We start from the raw sequence: 19717 nt of genomic DNA on the forward strand, positions 1-19717 counted from the left end.
AAGCAGATGGGCGGGAAAGTGCCTTGGGGGGTATCCGGCCTGGTGTGTGTGAGGGGGGGGGGGAGGGTCCAGGGTGCCTTCATTTGCCCTGTGCCTAATACCTAAAGCTGGCCACACATCTAAAGTTTACTGTCCAACCAGCCAACTAGTTGATTGGTTGGAATGAAAATCTGGTAACGTATGGGAGTAACTGACAATCAGCAATTTGCTCCCAAACGCCGGAAAATGGACAAAAACTGTTGTTTGAACAAATTGTTTAGATCAAACATTTAACAAACTTGTCTGACGACCATTTTCATCTGTTTTCTGGTATTTAGGAGCAAAGTAGTACAGAAATTCATAGATATATTCATGGGCGTATCTATAAGGGGGTGTAGTGCACACAGGCCAACACCGCACACCCTGCACCCATAGACAATACCTACCTGTCTGTCATTGCCACAGAAAGCTCTGCTGCACATGTGCATTAAAGTAATCACAGACAAAATGGTGCGGAAGCCATGATCCTGGAGATCCGTGCCTGCGCAGTGGACCCTGGCACAGTGTCGGAGTCTCCTTGGTGCATGTGCCGGCGCAAAGGGGGCCCCACACGGAGGCTGCACATGGGCCAGCTTCTCTTTACATCTGCCCCTGGGTATATTATTATCTAATATATATTATTGATAGAACTGTAATTGCAGCTAATTATGGAAAATACCAGGTTCAATCGGGTCAAATTACTTGAATTATATCATGGCACAAAGCATAAGAAATGAAGCTTCGCATATTTTATAAACTATTCTTCCTTTTAGGACAATTTGGAATATAGGGGTCTAGTTACTAAGCAGTGTTAGGAGTCAGAGTGAAAAGTGATAAGTCTGTAATAAGGTGCCAGCCAATCAGCTCCCAACTGTCATCTTACAGGCTGTATTTGAAAAATGACAGTTGGGAGCTGATTGGCTGGCACCTTATCACTTTCCTATCACTTTTCACTCTGTCTCCTAACACTGCTTAGTAAATAGACCCCTTAGTTACTAGCTAACACTTTAATGTTAATGATCTTCTGTACGGTCCCTCAATATATATTCTGCTATTATGTCAATATTAGTGATATATTGCTTTTACAAAAGGATGGTTTGCTAATTATAGCCTAGAGAGAAGAGGATTGTAATGATCAAAGCAAATTGCTGAATACATTTATATGATAACTACTTACTAACTATTCGGCTATACAGAACATTATCAGACAATTAGGGCCGGCCCTAACCAAATTAGTGCCCTAGGCAAGATTTTCGCTGGCACCCTCCCCCCCCCATGTGGAATCCTGAAAAGGGGTGTGGCATCACAGAAGGGGGCTTGGTATCACTGTTGTGCTCCCCTTCCCCCATTGCGCTGTGGTCCCATCCCATGCAGCCTCATTCCCCCTTATGTCTCTCCGTCTCCAGCCCAGCATCTTTTTTCTTGTGTAAAAACATATATAATAAAACACCTATCATTTTCTTCGACTCTATGCTCCTTCTGTCTTCCCCAGGGCACTCCTTTTCAGGTTCTTGATATTCCTCTCTCTGTGTCAGGCTCCTCTTCAGCCGTCCACCATTACAGAGCCTCCTGCTATCCTCTCTCATTAGTGCAGCACGTCTGACATTCTATAGGGAACATTTTCCCCTCACAGCACAACACCCCGGGCTCTCCCATCACAGCACAACACCCTGGACTCTCCCATCACAGCACAGCACCCCGGGCTCTCACATCACAGCACAGCACCCCTCTCCGCAGCACCCAGAGGAAAATCTGTGCAAGGACAGGGAGATCATACAAACCCCACACTGATCGGTCATGATCGGGAATTGAACACATGACCTCAGTGTTGTGAGACAGTAATGCTAAGCACTACGCCAACAGTGCTATCATTTGTATTATAATTTTATATACTGAATTGCTGATCTGACCTCTAATAACTGCAAACACAATTAGCCTTTAAAGAAAATGTGTTGGTGCAAATGATTCCTTACCAGGGCCAGATTAACAATGGGGCGGATGGAGCTCCAGCTCCAGGTCTAAAAATAAAAATAGGCCCATCAACATGACAGAATGATTACCAGCTGCCTAACTGGTCATAAATTTTAAGTATTTAAATAGTTTTTGTAGTCCCCCCCAAAAAAAACTAAATTATGCAAGTTTTCTATTTCTATGTAGTTAGGGAGACATTGTGGTCATAGTGTAGGGGGTGTATACTCCAAGGTGACTCTGACCACAGCCACAAAGCACCGTTCACAGCTCTTCCCCTTCTCAGTATAGGCCCTTGAACATTTTCAGCTCCAGGGCCATGTGGGCCTTAATCTGGCTCTGTTCCTTACAGAAGAAATAGCACCAGGACCTATTTATATCTCAACAGTGTCATATTGAGCAGTCTGATCATTGACAAAATTAAAATATATATTTTTTATTCTAGCTAGGAGATTCCTAAAGAAACAGGAAAGGGAGCCACTATATCCCCAGTAGGGAAGCCAATCCCGGGGCTTTTTTTTCTAATCCCGGGATTGGAAAAAACTCAATCCCAGGATTCCTGGGATACCTGGGATTGGCCTGGTTTAAAATAAAATGCCCCGACCAGTCCCCACAGTGACTTACCGGCGGGACTTTTGGCGGCGTCTGTATCCTGTAGAGTGGTGGGTCACGCTGGCAGTCCAGCCGATATCGGGCTGCGCAGCGTGACCTCTGTCCTCACGTCACGCTGCGCAGTGCCAGGCCAGCCGGGGGAAGGGGGAACCGGGCAGTGTCTGAGCACTCTGCTGGAGGTGCTCAGCACGTCCCGGCATTTGAAAAAATAAAAAACATTTATGGCCAATGCCAGGATCGGGATTGGAAGCTTCCAAACCCAGGATTCAATTCCAGATATTGTTAGATTGTTAGGCCAAAATCCCTATGGCCTCCCTAATCCCCAGGAAACTATGTAGCAAACAAGAGCTAAACTCAATGTACAAACTAGTATAAAAAGGAGAGCAGCACATAGTTCTGTATAATGTGGTCTGCAATAATTGATTTGTAGATATTCTAGTAGAGAACTTGTTTAGTTTTTGGTTTTAAAGAGGGTTATCACAGTTTGTCAAGTTAATATGTAACAAAAGTGCAGTGCAAGCCTGCAGAGTTCATTGTACGTCTTTCTATGGTGTCAGAATAATCTAGGGGTAGAAAATAACAAATGACATGTCCTGCAGATACCCCTACCTGGTCCCTATGGTATTACCTACATTAAATAATAACCTGTCACAATATTCAGACTCTTTTTGTAAACATTAGTCAGTTCTGTATCAAATTGCTTACTTTACAGTTGTTCAAAAACAAAAAATAAAATAAAATTGGAAACTTGCACAAAATGATAAAATCTGAATTATTGATTTTATTAATAGTAAATAATAGAATATATATATATATATATATATATATATAAAAATAAATAATCAAAAACACCTGGCACTCCAAAGGCAGCTGACACCTTTCGTAAACTTGCTTGGGTGCCTTCCTCTGGGATATGATATACCCCCACTACATCCAAACAAATGAGGAGGCACTCCGAGACTTGTGAGAAAAACGTGTAATAGAATCAACGTTTCGGGGTCAGTCCTGATGAAGGGGTGACTGACCCCGAAACGTTGATTCTATTACACGTTTTTCTCACAAGTCTAGGAGAGCCTCCTCATTTGTTTGGATATATAGTGGTGACTACACCACTACAAATACATGCTTTAAACCTAAGGGTGAATAGTCCATGTTCAAATGTGGAACCTAATCAGCACCGTCTAAAATTGTATTGGTATTGTACAAAATGTTTTTTTATTGTAATAAATTGTATTATGTTTTTATAAGGGTGTCAACAGCTATTTGTCCACAAAAACTACTAGGTTTTTATATGTGCATGTATTTATACTTCAATAGTAGTATTTTGAAGTGTTTACCCAGAATGGCCTTTTCGTAATTCTCCAGTAAAAACTGTAAAAGTTACTTAAGCGCTCTCTCACAGACCTTTTTCTATCTCTATTATCCAGTCCCACTAACAGGGGACTCTGTGTGATTAGCTGCCAGGTTTAGTTCTCTGTATAGGCGCAGGATAAGGGTGGTTTGTTTAACTCTATATATATATATATATATATATATATATATATATAGTAATCCCGGTAGTTAGCGGCACTGGAGGACTTGATCAATCAAAAGGTATTTAATTATATATATATATCCATCCACTTCTTGTTATCACACAAGGCAGAAATTATATACAGTGTGTGCATGTATGTGTGTGTGTATATATATATATATATATATATATATATATATATATATATATATATAATGTTATCAACTAGCTCGCGTTTAGGTCCAGAACCTTAAATTGGATTGACCGGCAAAAAAATTTTTAATTTTTTATGTTTGACAAATATAATACACGTGATGAATAGTGGAAAAAAGTAGATCATAGAAGGACTGGGGTAACTATAATGTCACTGGCCTCGCACAAATGTAATGTATAGCAGAAAAGAGCAACAACTGGGAGGAAAGTATAAATTACTCTGTTATATTTATGAACCAGTCCAAAGACGGTCTGAGTTTCATTTTAGACTATTAATTAATGGTTCTGTGTCTGCATTGTATTAATGAATCATAATAATCATAATAATACAAAGAAAGAATTGATGTAGAACAGTTTAATCTTTGTTTGCGGTGCTCTAGTGTATGATGATTAATGAATAACAACGAGGAGCATCTGGGAGGTGTAGTAGACTGCTAAACTATGGTTTGGATAAGAGTTATATACATTATGGACACAGCTGGCAAAGTTCTGCAGTCTGTAAGAGAATCTGAGAGTAAGACATAAGATAACAATTAAACATAAAATGCTCAAAAACTAGCGATCATTAATTTTAGTCTATTGTAACTGGAGTATTGCACAACACAAAGAATTAAGTCAACTAGTTGTACTGTGTAGAGATAGGACATGCACTACTTAACACTACCTTAGGCCAAATGTAATAGGCTGTGAATTGCGGGATCCAGCGCGATTTCTGCAATATCCTCATTAGATTTAAAGCACCAAATTGTTTAAAAGGAAAGCTAACTGGTTTTTCCTTTAAACTAATTGATGCTTTAAATCTAATATGATCTCACCAGAATCGCTCCAGCGAATCACGGGCTATTACATATGCCCACGTATCTTCAATGGCCGAGTAGTGTAGACCATTTTAATGAATCAGCAAAAGGGCCATTTTATGAAATGAATAAAGAGAACCATACAGTATGTCTAAAACCCACCAGGGTAGTGTGACAACAATTATATATATTATTGTTGGAGGCCATTTGGATCCTGTAACTCAGCTTCTTGGTGCATTAACAATTAGAATGGATAAGAAGTACGATGGACGTGCTTTCTATCAGCCTTATCATGTATCCATCACCTGATTTCTATTGCTAATTCAATGAATCATTTTTATTTATTTTTCTTGCACCAAGTGTCGCCAGCCTTGACCGCAGTCCAATTTAATACATTCAGAACTGTATGTATGGGCTGTAGCTCAGGCCACATGACCTTCATCATAGTTTGTGGAAGGTCACTAGCTTAACCCATAATTCAGAGTTTCCCAAACTCTGCCATTACAGTCCAGGTTTTAAGGATACCCATGGTTGAGTCCACATGGTAAAATCAAATTAACTGAGGTACTAATTAAGGCCCTCATTCAGAGCCACTCGTAAGCAGCAGCTCGTTCGCTCCGAGCGATGTTTGCCAAACTGCGCATGCGTACGGATCGTTATACGCATGCGCGAACCAGTCAGTGCGGCCGAAATTCATGTGCTCGCAAAATAGCGAATGCCTGCTAATTTGAGTGACAGGATGAGGCGTATGTGGGTGGTAACAGGGGAAGGTGCTTGAAAACGGGGAGTGGAAATCAGAACGCAGGCGTGCCAAACGGTCAAAATGGGCGTTTTATGGGTGTGCATATTTAAAACAGCAGCGTCATTGACCACGTCACTGGGTTTTTTTTAGCCAGAACTGCTCGCAAAATTGTGGTAGCAAAAACCAACCACAAGAATAGCGAGCAGTTCATACCCTGTTCGATGTACTCGATTAATCTAATAAATAGCGGACATGACGTCGGATGCGAGCGGCCAGGGGGCGTAGTTTCCCAAAAAACGACCGCAAGTTTTGTTCGCTCGTTCAGACCTAGAGGCGTGAACAGACCGCAAACAGCGAACGTTTCATTTGAATAGCCACCCCTATTTTCTGGACGAGCGAGCGCAAATAGCGACCGGCTCTGAATCAGGGCCTAAGTCATTTGTGCTCAAGCATGGATATCCTTAAAACACGGACTGTAATGGCGGGGTTTGGGAACCTCTGCCGTAATTCACGAGAAGGGCAGAGCAACCGCATGGTATTTTCCTGCCTGATATAAGGGATGCCGCCTGGCAGACTATCTGTACCCATCTGGGCCATATAAGCTTCAGGATGGTCTTTGGAATGATGATCCGATCACAACAAAATTGCGGCATCTATGTCTTATTTTCGAATGCAAGTGTAGGCAAGGGCAAAAGTATGGGAGACAATGGAGGCACCTGCCGCCAGGCGCCAGCACTGAAGGGGCACCTCCTCCATCACCCACAATATATTCACCCCACTTCGGGCTGTAATTATGGGGGATAGGGGGGGCACTAAATGATAACTTGCCTCCGTGCACCTGGGATGAACTTACGCCTCTGTATGTAGGGATCCATGTTACAAATCCGGCAGGTCTAACGTGATGCATACCATTACCTGTGTCCCAAACACAGACACGGCAGTAAGTGTGCTTAATCTAAACTTCTATTCTTCAAGGAAACTGCGACCCACTATGGCCATAAGGGGAGATTTATCAAAACTTTCTAAAGAAGACAATGTGTAGGTGTTACCCACAGCAACCAATCAGATCCTAGCTATCATTTCTCTAGTACATTCTATAAAATAACTACAATCTGATTGTGTGCCATGGCGAACCTCCAGTTGTGCTCTATAGGTTTGTAAATCTCTCCCTTAGTCAGACTCACAAACAGTGAATTTGCGAATGGTCTATAGGTACCAAAAACGTATTTCCTGTCTTGACATGAAATGTCGGTAATTTAAGAAAGTTGTTTAAGTCTGTATTTCTATGTCCATAGGTCGACTGGCAGAGAATATGCACTGAAAATCATCAATAAAAGCAAATGCAGAGGCAAGGTGAGTATACGCTGACAAAACCTATATGTTCATTTCCATTAAGCTAAATTAAAATATTTTAGATGCCCAAATCTGCTATGGAAAATCATGACACAATAAGGGCGGAGTGCATTCTAGCAATGCAAGCAACTTTATGTGTCATTTTTATTATCTAATAGAGCTACTTATTCTCCTCTTCCCATTAGAAACTGAGCACTATATAATATATATATATATATATATATATATAATATACATATGTGATATAAACATTTCCCGGAATAAGTTGCTATAGTTGAAATCAGATGTCCGCAGAAAATGTAACAGAAAAGCCATTTTCATGTTCCTACAGAGAGTGGTAATGAGTCATACACTGCTAGTGCAGTCACAACAGGGGACTACATTATCCCCATACTGCCAGGAACAGGGACTCTGCTTCTATAATGAGCAGCAATGAGGTCAGGGGACTGGAAATGTAATTAGAGTATTCAAAGTCATTATGAGTTTTAAACTAGACCTTCAGAGTTAATCATAGAAATCATGCACTATTAACTATTTTATTTCCAATATTAGTTTGAGTTGGTAGTATATTGTATTTTTTTCTATAGCCACTTAAATAAATCTAAGCTTATTATACTACTCTGCAGATAATATGCAAAACTATAACTTCATAACCTAAAGCACTAAGTTTTCTCAGAAAAATAGGTTCCGAAAACAAAATGGCTGCCTCTGTTGTGTGTGTGCACTTACAGTAGGTGCACATGAAAGGCAGGGATTTAACACAATCTCTGGCAATATTTCAATTATTCCTGGATTCTGATGAGATCTTGAACACACATAGTAAGGGTCAAATTAATTCTTGATTAATAAATATTTCAGCTATTGGAAGAAGATTTAGGAGTCTATTTATTACGTGGAGAAAAGGCCTTTCCTTCTCCTGTGTTTTTACCAGAGAATGGGTTTCTGTCATCTTTTTATTTTCCTTCTTCTCTGATTAAAACTGTCCCCATATAAGAGTATATGGGGACAGAGGCATTCCACACAGGGGAATGACAGATAAGATGACATTATACTATACCTATCTAAGGGGGACGTGTAAAGCCAGAGAGGCATCGCAAGATGCCCTCCAGGTCAAAGCTGAATGTGCCAACAGCTGAGCAGACTCATACCGCAGGAACTTCTCCTCGGCTCTGTTAAGCAGCCAGTGAGAAAGATAAAACCCTGGCATAGCAGTAAGGTTTTTTGCCAGGGATCCAAAAGGAGCCCTGTATTGCGAAATTCACGTGCCACTTAAATCTGTATTGTCATGATTACAGATTGCACAGGGTCTACATGAATTGACTCTAGACCTGAAAGTCTTTATGGGTTATAGTATAGACATAGCTCTAGCAGTTTCCTAAAAATGGAAATAACTCTAAAGACAAAAGAAGCATATTTCACGAAAGTCTGAATCTAAGTTCGAGAAGATATGGAATAAATGGCTTCAATCAAGTTATTATGAGATATCTCAGAACTCATAAATGGTTTCTGATATATATAATCTGTTTTGATATGTTGTATGTTTTTTGTTTGAAGCTCTTTTTCAAATGTCTATATTATACGGTACTATAAATGATAATAACAAAAACAGCAATTCTAACTGTGCTGAGTATATCACATTGGTAAAAAAGAAGAGAATTTTCTTTATTTTCTTTATTATAATTTAGTATGATTTTTTCTGTGCTAGTTTTGTTGATGGGATATTATTTGGTTGTTTATTAGTTATTATATATGTTCAAGATAATATATATGTATATTGTGTGTATATATATATATATATATATATATATATATTCTGTTTTATAATCTGTTTAAAAACAAATGGAATCAGATATATGTTTTATTTCTTTTTATATGATTGATATTATACAGTATATGATTCAGGTTTTGTAGACTAGCTCCGATGTATACATGTTAAATTGTATGTATTACATGTTTATATGTTATGTCTAAAAAATGACAATGAAAAATGTACTAAATTTAAAAAAAAAACAAAAGAAGCATTCTGTAGTATACATTCACTTGAATTTTAATGCAAACAAAAATATCTTTACAGTTATATTTATTCAAAAGTGGTGTCAACTTTATTAAGTCATAGTTGTCATGACTTTTGGATACATTTTGTAAAATGAAAACATAACTACAGACTTTAGGACATATAATATATATTTGCCATATTATAAATACAGGGCTTATGGTAAATGCTGCATGACCATTTGGTTTGCCAGCATTTGGCACAAAGAGGTTTGGAAAAGGGACAAGTGTTGAGCGATATAAACAGCACACAACCATTACACGGCGCCCACTACAGCGCTAAACACCTCCTACCTTCCAAAACGCTCTGAGCGTATCAGTCTTTTGAAATTAAAGAACATAAATAATTTGTTTTCAATCTCAATATATGGTAATGTATTTACCAATATTTGAGTGCTTCATGCTATTTTTCACCTGACTGGAAGCTGTAACAGGGATATCTATCATGGGTTAGGAAATGCAGCACAGGTTGTTGATCACAGGGCTGTCTGCAGTGCCGGATTACCAAATAGGCAGAGTAGGCACCGGCCTATGGGCCCTTGTACCTTTTAGGGGTTCCGTGACAACGGATCAAAATAATATCGATTTGATCTTGAAAGAAAATTACAATCAAGCTTTCTTAAATTGTTTCCAAAAGATATATAAAATAAATCAACTCAAATAAATTAAAACTTTACATTAAAGCCTCTCTAGAAAAAATACTGTATTAATGTAATGTACTTATTAACAACTTAAAGTACATAAACCATAGGCATCAGATTCACATTCCAGTTTGTCTCTTAAAAGCTCTTCTTCTGTCAGCTGTCAGTTTGTAAAAGATTTTCGGAGCAACCTACGTACGGTTTATTAATATTGTTGGTTGGTAAAATTATAAACGTAGTAGGAGATAATTTGCGAGGGTGGGACCCTGAACACAGGGTTTAGTCCGGCACTGGCTGTCTTTGTATGCACAGTATATATACATAAATGCACCACTTAGCAGCATGCAACTTCTGACTAATACTGTAGTCTGTTGATTTCTCAATTCATGGATGGGGAAATCAATACACTAAATACACTTTTACCTACAAACATAACAAATTCATTTTGGGGCTTAGTTCCACTGCATTGTGAATTGCTTTTATGTTACCAAGTAATTGCTGCCAGATTTAAAGCTTCCTATCTTAAACTATAGAGAAAAAATAAACAGTTTGAAAGATAACATTGCAATCTCATTTTATTTATGGACTCAGAAGTGTAGGAGAGCCATTTCTACTGGATATCTTTCAAATTAAAGATTATTTTTCATTCTGTGATATGCTCATTATTTTTATTTAGTTATATAGTGACTTCATACTCTGCAGCACTTTACAACTGGCAAAAAAAAACAAGACAGGACTTAAGCCGCATACACAATTAACGATATGCTCTATGAGAGATATCGTTAAGAGTTTCCCCTGCACTGCCGGGCTCAATGTCGTTAACGACAATTAGCATACACACTGAACGATCAACATCGATGTTGATCGATTTTCATTGATTTTAAATCAAGTATACACCCATTACAGTCCACTTTAATTTATTAAACAGTTATGCCTCCCCAACTTCACTTCTACATGAGAAATAGAACTTCTTATTTGTCCTGTGAGCTAACAATCAGGACGGTAGTGCCACCCACTCATACTGCAAACTAGTAGTCAGCATATTAGTTGCAGTATAACTCCCTAGATAGATGGGAGAGGAGGGGGTATATTTTATTTGAATACGTGGTGTCTGCTTTTATTGCTTTGCTGTATACATGTATTTGCTTCTTTTCTCTGTATAGGAACATATGATCCAAAATGAGGTCTCTATCCTGAGAAGAGTGAAGCACCCCAATATCGTCCTTCTCATTGAGGAGATGGATATGCCGAATGAGCTGTACCTGGTGATGGAACTAGTAAAGGTCAGCCGAGCTGCCACTTGTCTTACAGTGCAAACTGCTTTCAGGAAAAGGATGTAATAAAGGTTATGGTTAGGAGAGCTATAGATGCAGGTGTACTAATGTCAGTCACATGCAATCAGAGGGTTTCTGCAGGAATAATCCTGTTCTTGCTGGAAATAACATCTAATCACAGCCCTGTCCCCAATCGGGTGACCTTAGTGCACATTGTACAGTAGTTAGCATTATGAAACACATAGATAGCTGAATTTTTATAGTCTTTATCATTTAGAATTACAGCCTCGCCTATATTACCACTTCCTTACATATTACACTAGCCAAGGGGACGAAAAGAGGTAGAAACAAGAACATATATGAAACCAGGGAACAGGTGCTGTAAACCATAGCAACCAATAGGGTGTTTGTATTCATGTTCACAGTGCCAGAAAAAAATATGACAACTAGAATTTGATTGGTTGCTCTGGAAAGGCATTTTTCATATAGTCTAGTTTCACATCCCCAACATGTCCTGATTTGATCTATATAGTCCCCACTTAATCTGCCTTCATTGTTGTTGTCATGTTAAACTATTTGTGTGGTATTACTAATGAGATGCTGTGTGTGGCAGTTGTATGGGGCTACCTGCTATAATGGAATTACCCTCAGCACCTCCCCTGATTGCAACCCTCAGATCAGTGTTAAATGGTGATCTTTGCATATAGTGAAAACATTCTTAATTGACCTCAATACGTGTAATTAACTAATGTTACTGCATAGTTGCCTACTTTGTAGGACTCCACTCCAGATGGATGGAGAGGTCCCAGGGAGTGCAGGATGGTGTCATAAATGCATCGTCACTATCTCATCCCCACTACAATATGCTGCTAAATGTGGCATTGTGTAGTGAGAGGTGAGGCCATAATGACACAAATGAGAACAAATTGTGTCTCCACTGTCTGCCCTGTCTTCTGCACTGCGGAATGGATGGGAAGGTTGTCTCCTGGACATATTCATGAGCCCCTGTTACTTACTCTCCCTGCACTGTCATATTTTTTATTTACTTGCTATAAGATACTATACCCAACATGTTTGAATTTTCAGTCTATATCATTCACTGAGAATGATAAAACATAATAAAGCTTCCATAACTGTAAGCAAGCCTCCATTTAATTTTCTAGTCCAGTTTGATGCCGAAAGAATTTATGTACAGCCGAGTTGGTTGTGGCTTTCCAGCTGTTGTGGAACTAAAAGTCTCAGCATACTCTGCTTTGCAATTGCCTGGCTTGGGGTATGTGTTTGCATGGGAGCTGTAGAGTGAATAGTTTATGCCAAGCCTGTTGTAGGCTACTGTAGCTGTAACTCAGAGGGAACTGCTGACATCTAGTGGGCACATTCAGCATTGATGCTATCCTCTGCAGGTGGTACTAATCATTGTCAGGCAATCTAGGGACAATTTCCAATGATTTTTGCAATTTCCTATTCACTGTATTCACTAAATAATATTCATTAATTTACTTCATTTTTCATTGTTTTCAAACTTCCCAACCGTATCAAATATTAGGAGAGCTTTAGAGATTGACAGAGAACTTACTTATGTTCTGCCTCAGGCCGTAATCAGGCACAGATCCACACAATATCATATATCTAGAGCTACACTTTCATCTTGTCTCAAGCAAATGATCTCAAGCATCTCTGTTCTACCCCCACCCTTTGCTCAATTTATCACTGCTTAAGCTTATATACATGCTGAGACCTAGTGCTAGCATATCATAAAGGAAATGTTGGTCCCAGAAGGGGGGCATGGAGGTCCCTTCAGAGGCCGCTGAAAATATCACACTACCACCACTGAGATTACTACATCAAACCTAAAAATTAACCCTCATGCGCCCACAAAGACATCTGTCATTAGGTGCTAACATACTGTGTTTTAACATGTCTCTATTTTTTTCTACAGGGAGGGGATCTATTTGATGCTATTACCTCTACTAACAAATACACAGAGCGAGATGCTAATGGGATGTTGTATAACTTAATGAGCGCCATCAAATATTTGCATAGCTTAAATATTGTGCACAGGGACATCAAACCCGAAAACCTGTTGGTAAGTGTTGGCGTTTTTATCTTTTAAGCTGTATTGGAGTATATAAATATTTGAATATCATTTTTTTTTAATCAGGTATATGATTTCTAAATCTCTAATTTAAGAGATAATAATTGGGGTTACTACAGATTTTAGTAGACCTAAATTAAAACTAATGAATTTCCTATATATAGGAATTCCTATATAATATAATCATTGGCATTTATAACTACTAAGTTTTATTACTTAAAGCAAGAATAAGGCATCACCTTGCTTCTACTGCACTACATAAATAACAGCTTGTATCCGATTGGTTGTTCTGTGCAAAGACACCAGACAATATTTACAGTATATTAAAACTACAGTATCTTTACTATTGTGTCCCTAAAGTGATCAAAGCAATTGTAGGATCAAATAAACAACAGGGGAACATAGATCATAAAATGGAATCCCAGGGCCGGAACTAAAAATACAGTACATGGTCATACAAACAACACACCCATACTGTATGTGCTTGTTGAAAATCTAATTTCTATACAGCAGACATCAATATGAAGTTGGTCTCCTATTTGCTAGAGTTTGAACTAGATTTTGAAACATGGTTGCCGGGATTTGCATTCATTCAGCTACAAGACCATTAGTGAGAATGGGCGTTGCTTATGGGCGATAAAGCCTTGTTTGCAGTTGGCATTCCAGTTCATGCCAAAGGTGTCAGCGGCCTTAGTAAATAATTGTCATGTAACGTAAGGAGATGGCAGTATTAATACAGGTTCAAAAACAGAAGAAGGAATGAGACATATTTTACCCTTGAAGCAGCAGAAAGACCTGGGCCGGGTCATGCATTGGAAACTGTCATTTTGTGAAGCTCTGTTACGTTGGCGCGGACTGAGTAAGCCTGATCTTTAGTAAGATGGAAACTTGGGTGGCGTCTGTTATTACCATGACAATATTCATCAATGCCAGTCTATTTTCATCAATGCCAGTCTATATGGTTAATTATACATAGACAGCTGTATGGCCGAGCTGTTGCAGTCATGTCAGGAGTCATTAATGGCCTAAGACACAATAAGAGCCGCAATCTCTGGGGAACTTGGCTTATCCATTAGTTCTCAGGCAATCTTTCCCCAGACTAAGATTTTGATAGATTCAGCCTGCAGCATGTTTTACTGTGTAGAGAAATGTCTGGAAGAAAAATCCTCCACCAGGAATGGATTCTAAAAGTTTCTAAAATAGAAAGTTTCATGAGTTTATTAAAAATCGCCAGATCTGTCCACTTATAGGAGAAAGCAGCCGGGATTTTATTATATTACAGGAACTGACCTCTTACTTTTTATCTTCTATAACTGCATTATTTTCCTTGTGGAGTTTTCTGGCAGGCTCCTTTATTGTATGTAGCACATATTGTTAGTTTAGAGATACTAACTTTCACCATATACACTGTAATTGTTGCCAGCAGTAAGCAGACCCAACGTCTGACTTGAGATAATTCTGGTCAGTTTAATTAGATTTAGTTATTCAGTTGCCAACTGGCCGTCATAGATAAATAGGGCCTTGGGGAACCAAGTATCCTAATCTGATTGTTGATTTGATGGCAGTGTGAGGCTTTGCAAATGTTCCACTATTGCTAATCAATTCTGACCATCTGATTGGTCATTTCAGGCTCACATCGGAGCTGTGATTGGTCAGTTTGGCCAGCCATACTGTTGGCTGTGGCTACCATTACATATGTGAAAAGGGGAAGTAAAGAGAAAGTCATGTAAACACAGAAGGCATGGGTTGGGAGCAGGGCATAGTTCGTCCTCATTACACCTGCCTAAATGTTAGGAGGTATGAGGCTGCCAGTAAAAGGTCCACTTTAATTTGGATAATCTCTATTTATGGAATACCAGCAATAGCAAAAGCAACACTATACAGTTTATTTCCAAATATCAACAATTAACATATAATAAGCTGTACAAATATCCAGTATTCAGAGACAACATGGGGGAACAGACTAAGGGAAAAAAAGCGGGGAGGGGGAGATGCCTATATATAACTATCAAAATGCAAGTAGATAAATTCTAGCAAATAGAACCACGTGGAACATGTTTGGATCATTGCAGAGAGTGTAACATCTTCCATCTCCATATACTGGTCAATACAGAACTATGCCCAGCCTGGGGGAGAACTGGTATTTTGTCATCGAAATTAAATTTGCATTCCCTTTGCCACTTGGTAATAAAATTCAGAAGGCTACAGGACTGTTCTCCCATTAGTTTGTAAATTAGAGAGTTAGAGTAACAGGAACCCAAGAGGTGCACCAGGGTTCAAAGAGGGTAAGATCCGTATTCAAGACAATTTCTCTAGTTAAAGAGTGTATGTAATGTTTGATCTGACAGTTGGTCCAGTACTCCCGATCTGGCAGGTTCAAATGATCCTATAAATCACCTCCCTTCACCACCAACTCTTACAATCCATATCTATTCTATGGTTTCATGTAATCAACCAGACAACCCGGAGGGAATTGCGGGTTATGCGCTATGGAAGTCAGAAGTGATATAGGGGAGGAGATGTGCTGCAACTACCTTATTTTGGACAACACACCAACGTAAGCAAGATAGTAGGATGCGAGACAAGGGTACAGTCTGGAAGAAAAAATTCTCTGTTGGCATGTGAATCAAGTCATCTTCTATCTTGGCCCGTTGTTACACCTCATCCTGATAAGATCACCCAGGTGGATCACATAATAGTAATTGAGGAAATCAGACCGTCTTAAGACTTCTGCATTCACAGTACAGGCTCATTCATTCTCAGTTTCCATCTACCATGGACAAATCCTCTGATACTATGAAACCATGGTTTTTGGAGCAAATAGAGAGTTTTAGGAAGAGTGTTCATTTTGAAAACCTTAACCTCCACCATCACATGATATTTTCAGTTCTTACCAGCTTTTAAACTTGGTCCTAGTTTTGTGAAAGGCTGGTTCAAAGCAGCATTGTAAAAATCTGAGGTCTGACTAGGGCAGGGGTGGACAATAAGCGGCCTTGGTATCCCTAAATACCATAATTGGAAGAAGTGCCACCTATAAAAGGTCCACTTTAATGCTTATTGGTGGAAGATAATTAAGAATGACCCATTAATCACCTAAAATGTGAGTTTAATAATAGACCTGCTGTCCACTTGTGTGGTCTTTTAATAGGACTTGTGTCCATGTATGAAATGAATTATTCATCTTTACCCTGCTCTGCATTTTTGCTGCGTATAAACATTTGGGCGTCTCCTTAAAATTGTACCTCAACAGCACACACATTTGGTAATTAGTGGGCTATCTTTATAGCTGTATAATAATAACCCTTCAACAGTTTCTCCTGCCATATGTAGTTATTGCTGGAAAACCCTCGCAAGCAGTTCTCTATCCCTGCAGTAATAGATTACAGATGGTACCGCACAATTAAATGGGGGATGTATTCAATTACTGTTGTGCAATTACAGTTTTACAGCTTCATTAAACCATAGCACCCACCACACTGTGAGTCATTCAAACTATTCCTGCTCTCTTTTTCATTGTTTACTAGGGTGTAAGGCAAAGCCAAACCGCCGGAGTTTATTGTGAACACATTGCACTGTGTAATGTTTGGGCTGTATTTCTGCTGTTATTTACTTGAAACCAATATTATTTTTTTTTATCATTTTAGTTCTCTGATTAACTGTTATAGAATCAACATGCCACATATAGGGTATGATTTACAGTAGGGCACGATTTTTGCCACCTGAATGTGAAAGCATATATACAGCCATCAATTTGCAGCCAAATGTGTTTAAGATACAGTATATGCATCTCAAAATACAATAATGTAAGAAGAATGTGGCCACATAAATATACACTTAAAGAGAACCATGTCACGCCTGGAGTATACTAAGGGGGAAATTCAATTAGCCGTGATAAGCAACTTTTTTGCAAAAAAAGCGGCTTATCGTGCAAATTTATACTTATCTTATTAGCCGAGGTTTTTGCAGCCTAGCGCCCTCACTCCCAGAGGGGGATACAGGTGACCACTGCACATGCCGCCAGTGTCCTCCAGCCCGGCGCTGCAGGGGGGCTCCAAGCCCGGACGCCCGCTGAGATATTATTATTACCAGCGGGTGCCCGGCTCCTTCCCTGCAGCGTCGTGGTAGCCGAAGGCTGGAGTTCTCTCCTGAACTCCAGCTTCCAGCTCTCCCGACGGGCACTATGGGAGAGACGTCATGTTCCATAGTTCCAAGGAGCAGCCAGGCAGACTGGACGGCGGCGGACGTAGGAGCGGGGTTTAAGGTAAGTATTGGGTTTTTTTTGTGTGTAAGCGGCACTACAGGGGCATTAGTTTGGGGGCATTACCATATGGGCACTATTACAGAGGCGTTACCATATGGGCACTACTACAGGGGCATTACCATATGGGCACTACTACAGGGGCATTACTATATCTGCACTACTACAGGGGCATTACTATGGGGGCACTGCTGCAGGGGGCATTACTATCTGGGAATTACCAGGGGGGCGCCAAATTACTGTCTTTCCCCGGGTGACAAAAATCCTAGTTTCGGCCCTGCCTCATTGATAGGGTTCCCCAATAATTGATAGGGTTACCCCAATAATGTTATTTTTGGGGTAAAAAAGTGCAAAGTGTAGAAAATTGGGTTAATTTTGAAGGTTTTTTAAAAGTGACTGTAAATGACACAAACATATACTTATAGGCACTTTTATGTACCCCTAATTGCGAAAAAGCTGGTGCAGACATGTAGTTTGGCACCTGGGTTAAGTGTATCTGTGCTATGAGGGGCGGCCGTGGTGATGCCCCTCTGAACTCCTAGTAACAAGCATAAAAGAAGCGCGTACAGAGGCATCCTTCAGTTCCCTGTTTGATTCAGTGGTGCCCTCCAGGGGCTGGCGCCCTTAGGCAGCTGCCTCATGGTAGCGCCGGCCCTGCATTTTGCACATATTCGTTTTCAGTTTCACCATCTCCTCAGCTGGTGAAAAGTTGGGGAAAATCCCTATTTCAAGGTAAAAATGTCAGGACTGGGTTCAGAACCATTAGGACACCCTCCTTAATGACTAATTAGGCAAAAATAAGTTTTTAATTAGCTTAATTTGGCCAATAATGTTATTTTTGGGGTAAAAAAGTGCAAAGTGTAGAAAATTGGGTTAATTTTGAAGGTTTTTTTAAAAGTGACTGTAAATGACACAAACATATACTTATACGCACTTTTATGTACCCCTAATTGAAAAAGAAAATGTATTTTGCAAAAACCACTTGCCAGTTCTAACATTATTTGACTGTTTTAGAAATATGCATAAAACAGCCATTTGACACATTTTAATAATCCCAAATACTTGTATTAGGGCCACTAATACACTTCTATATTAGTATCCTATATCACTTTGCCTTTTTTTGGGGGTTGCAGGCAGATTTCCGCATTTTCACGTATACTTATAGCAGGTAAAACTAGGAAAAGATGTGGCACCAATACTGACTTACGCAAAAAACAAGAGCGTGAATCTGAACGGTGCCAAAAATTTTTTACTGAAACAAAGTTTCACCTCCCAACCCACCCCCACGCCCCACCCAAAGCAAAAGCTACAACAGCATCAGCCCAGTCTGGAGTCTGGACTGATGACATTATATATGGGTGACTCACAGTGTTAGCAAAGTTAAGCTGGGGAACTTTATACCCTCTGGGGTCTATTCATTATGTTAATTTTTGGGGTCAGGGCAGACCCCAATAATTAACATTCTAGCTCTTCATTGCTTCGGCTGGGAGACAGCTGATCCGAAAATCAGCTGTCTCCCCGGATGTTTTCAATGCTCCTTTCGGAGCAGTGAAACTTTGCACTGTCGAGTCTGTCTTGGCTGTGCTAGTGAGCCTGAGTGAACTAAAGCCCCGGTGTCCGGCGAAAGGAGCCAGACAGAGGCGGAGGGATCTGAAAGGATCCCTCTTCACAACCTCACAACCCAGTACTCCTTCCCATAGGGAAGGGGCAGTTGTGCAGGTGCAAATGCCATTTGAAGATGGCAAATGCTTCCGCAGTCAAGCTCTGGAAATATTGTATTTCCAGAACTTGATGAATTTGGGGACAGCAGGCCACATCGGGAGAGAAAGGTAAGCAGGAGATATCTCCTGCGTTACCTTTTTGACAAATGGCCCCAAAACTTAATTTCTCCAAAAGTAGGTGAGAATGTTCAATTCTTCTTCAGGGTCCATAGGGGGTCCACAGGGTTGACCTTGGGGTATAGGTTGGGAACCAAATCCGGGCACCACGCAGTTAAAGCTTTCAGCTCCCAGAATGCACTGGGGGCCTGATTCAGACCTGCTCACGAGCGCTGAGCGCTCGCAAGCGGGTCGATGTTGCCCAAGTGCGCATGCGCACGACGGAGGCGGCTCCATCGTGCGCATGCGCGAGACCCGATTAACGTCGGCCAAGCCGTCGTTATGGGTCTCGCACCAAAGGGGG

At 40.0% G+C, this 19717-nt stretch overlaps 1 protein-coding gene across 5 annotated transcripts in view; it reads left to right on the forward strand.

Annotated features, from left to right (window-relative positions):
• DCLK1 (doublecortin like kinase 1) overlaps window positions 1-19717 on the forward strand; it is a 454917-nt gene that overhangs the window by 369072 nt on the left and 66128 nt on the right. For all 5 annotated transcript variants that reach the window (XM_088460208.1, XM_088460209.1, XM_088460210.1 and 2 more), the window contains 3 exons: window positions 7159-7216; window positions 11073-11192; window positions 13123-13269. In XM_088460208.1, the coding sequence (XP_088316334.1) occupies window positions 7159-7216; window positions 11073-11192; window positions 13123-13269 (325 nt within the window). The remainder of the gene's footprint in view (window positions 1-7158; window positions 7217-11072; window positions 11193-13122; window positions 13270-19717) is intronic.

The sequence above is a fragment of the Taudactylus pleione genome, unplaced genomic scaffold (assembly GCF_031769625.1).
Source record: "Taudactylus pleione unplaced genomic scaffold, aTauple2 ptg000043l, whole genome shotgun sequence".
Lineage (NCBI taxonomy): Eukaryota > Metazoa > Chordata > Amphibia > Anura > Myobatrachidae > Taudactylus > Taudactylus pleione.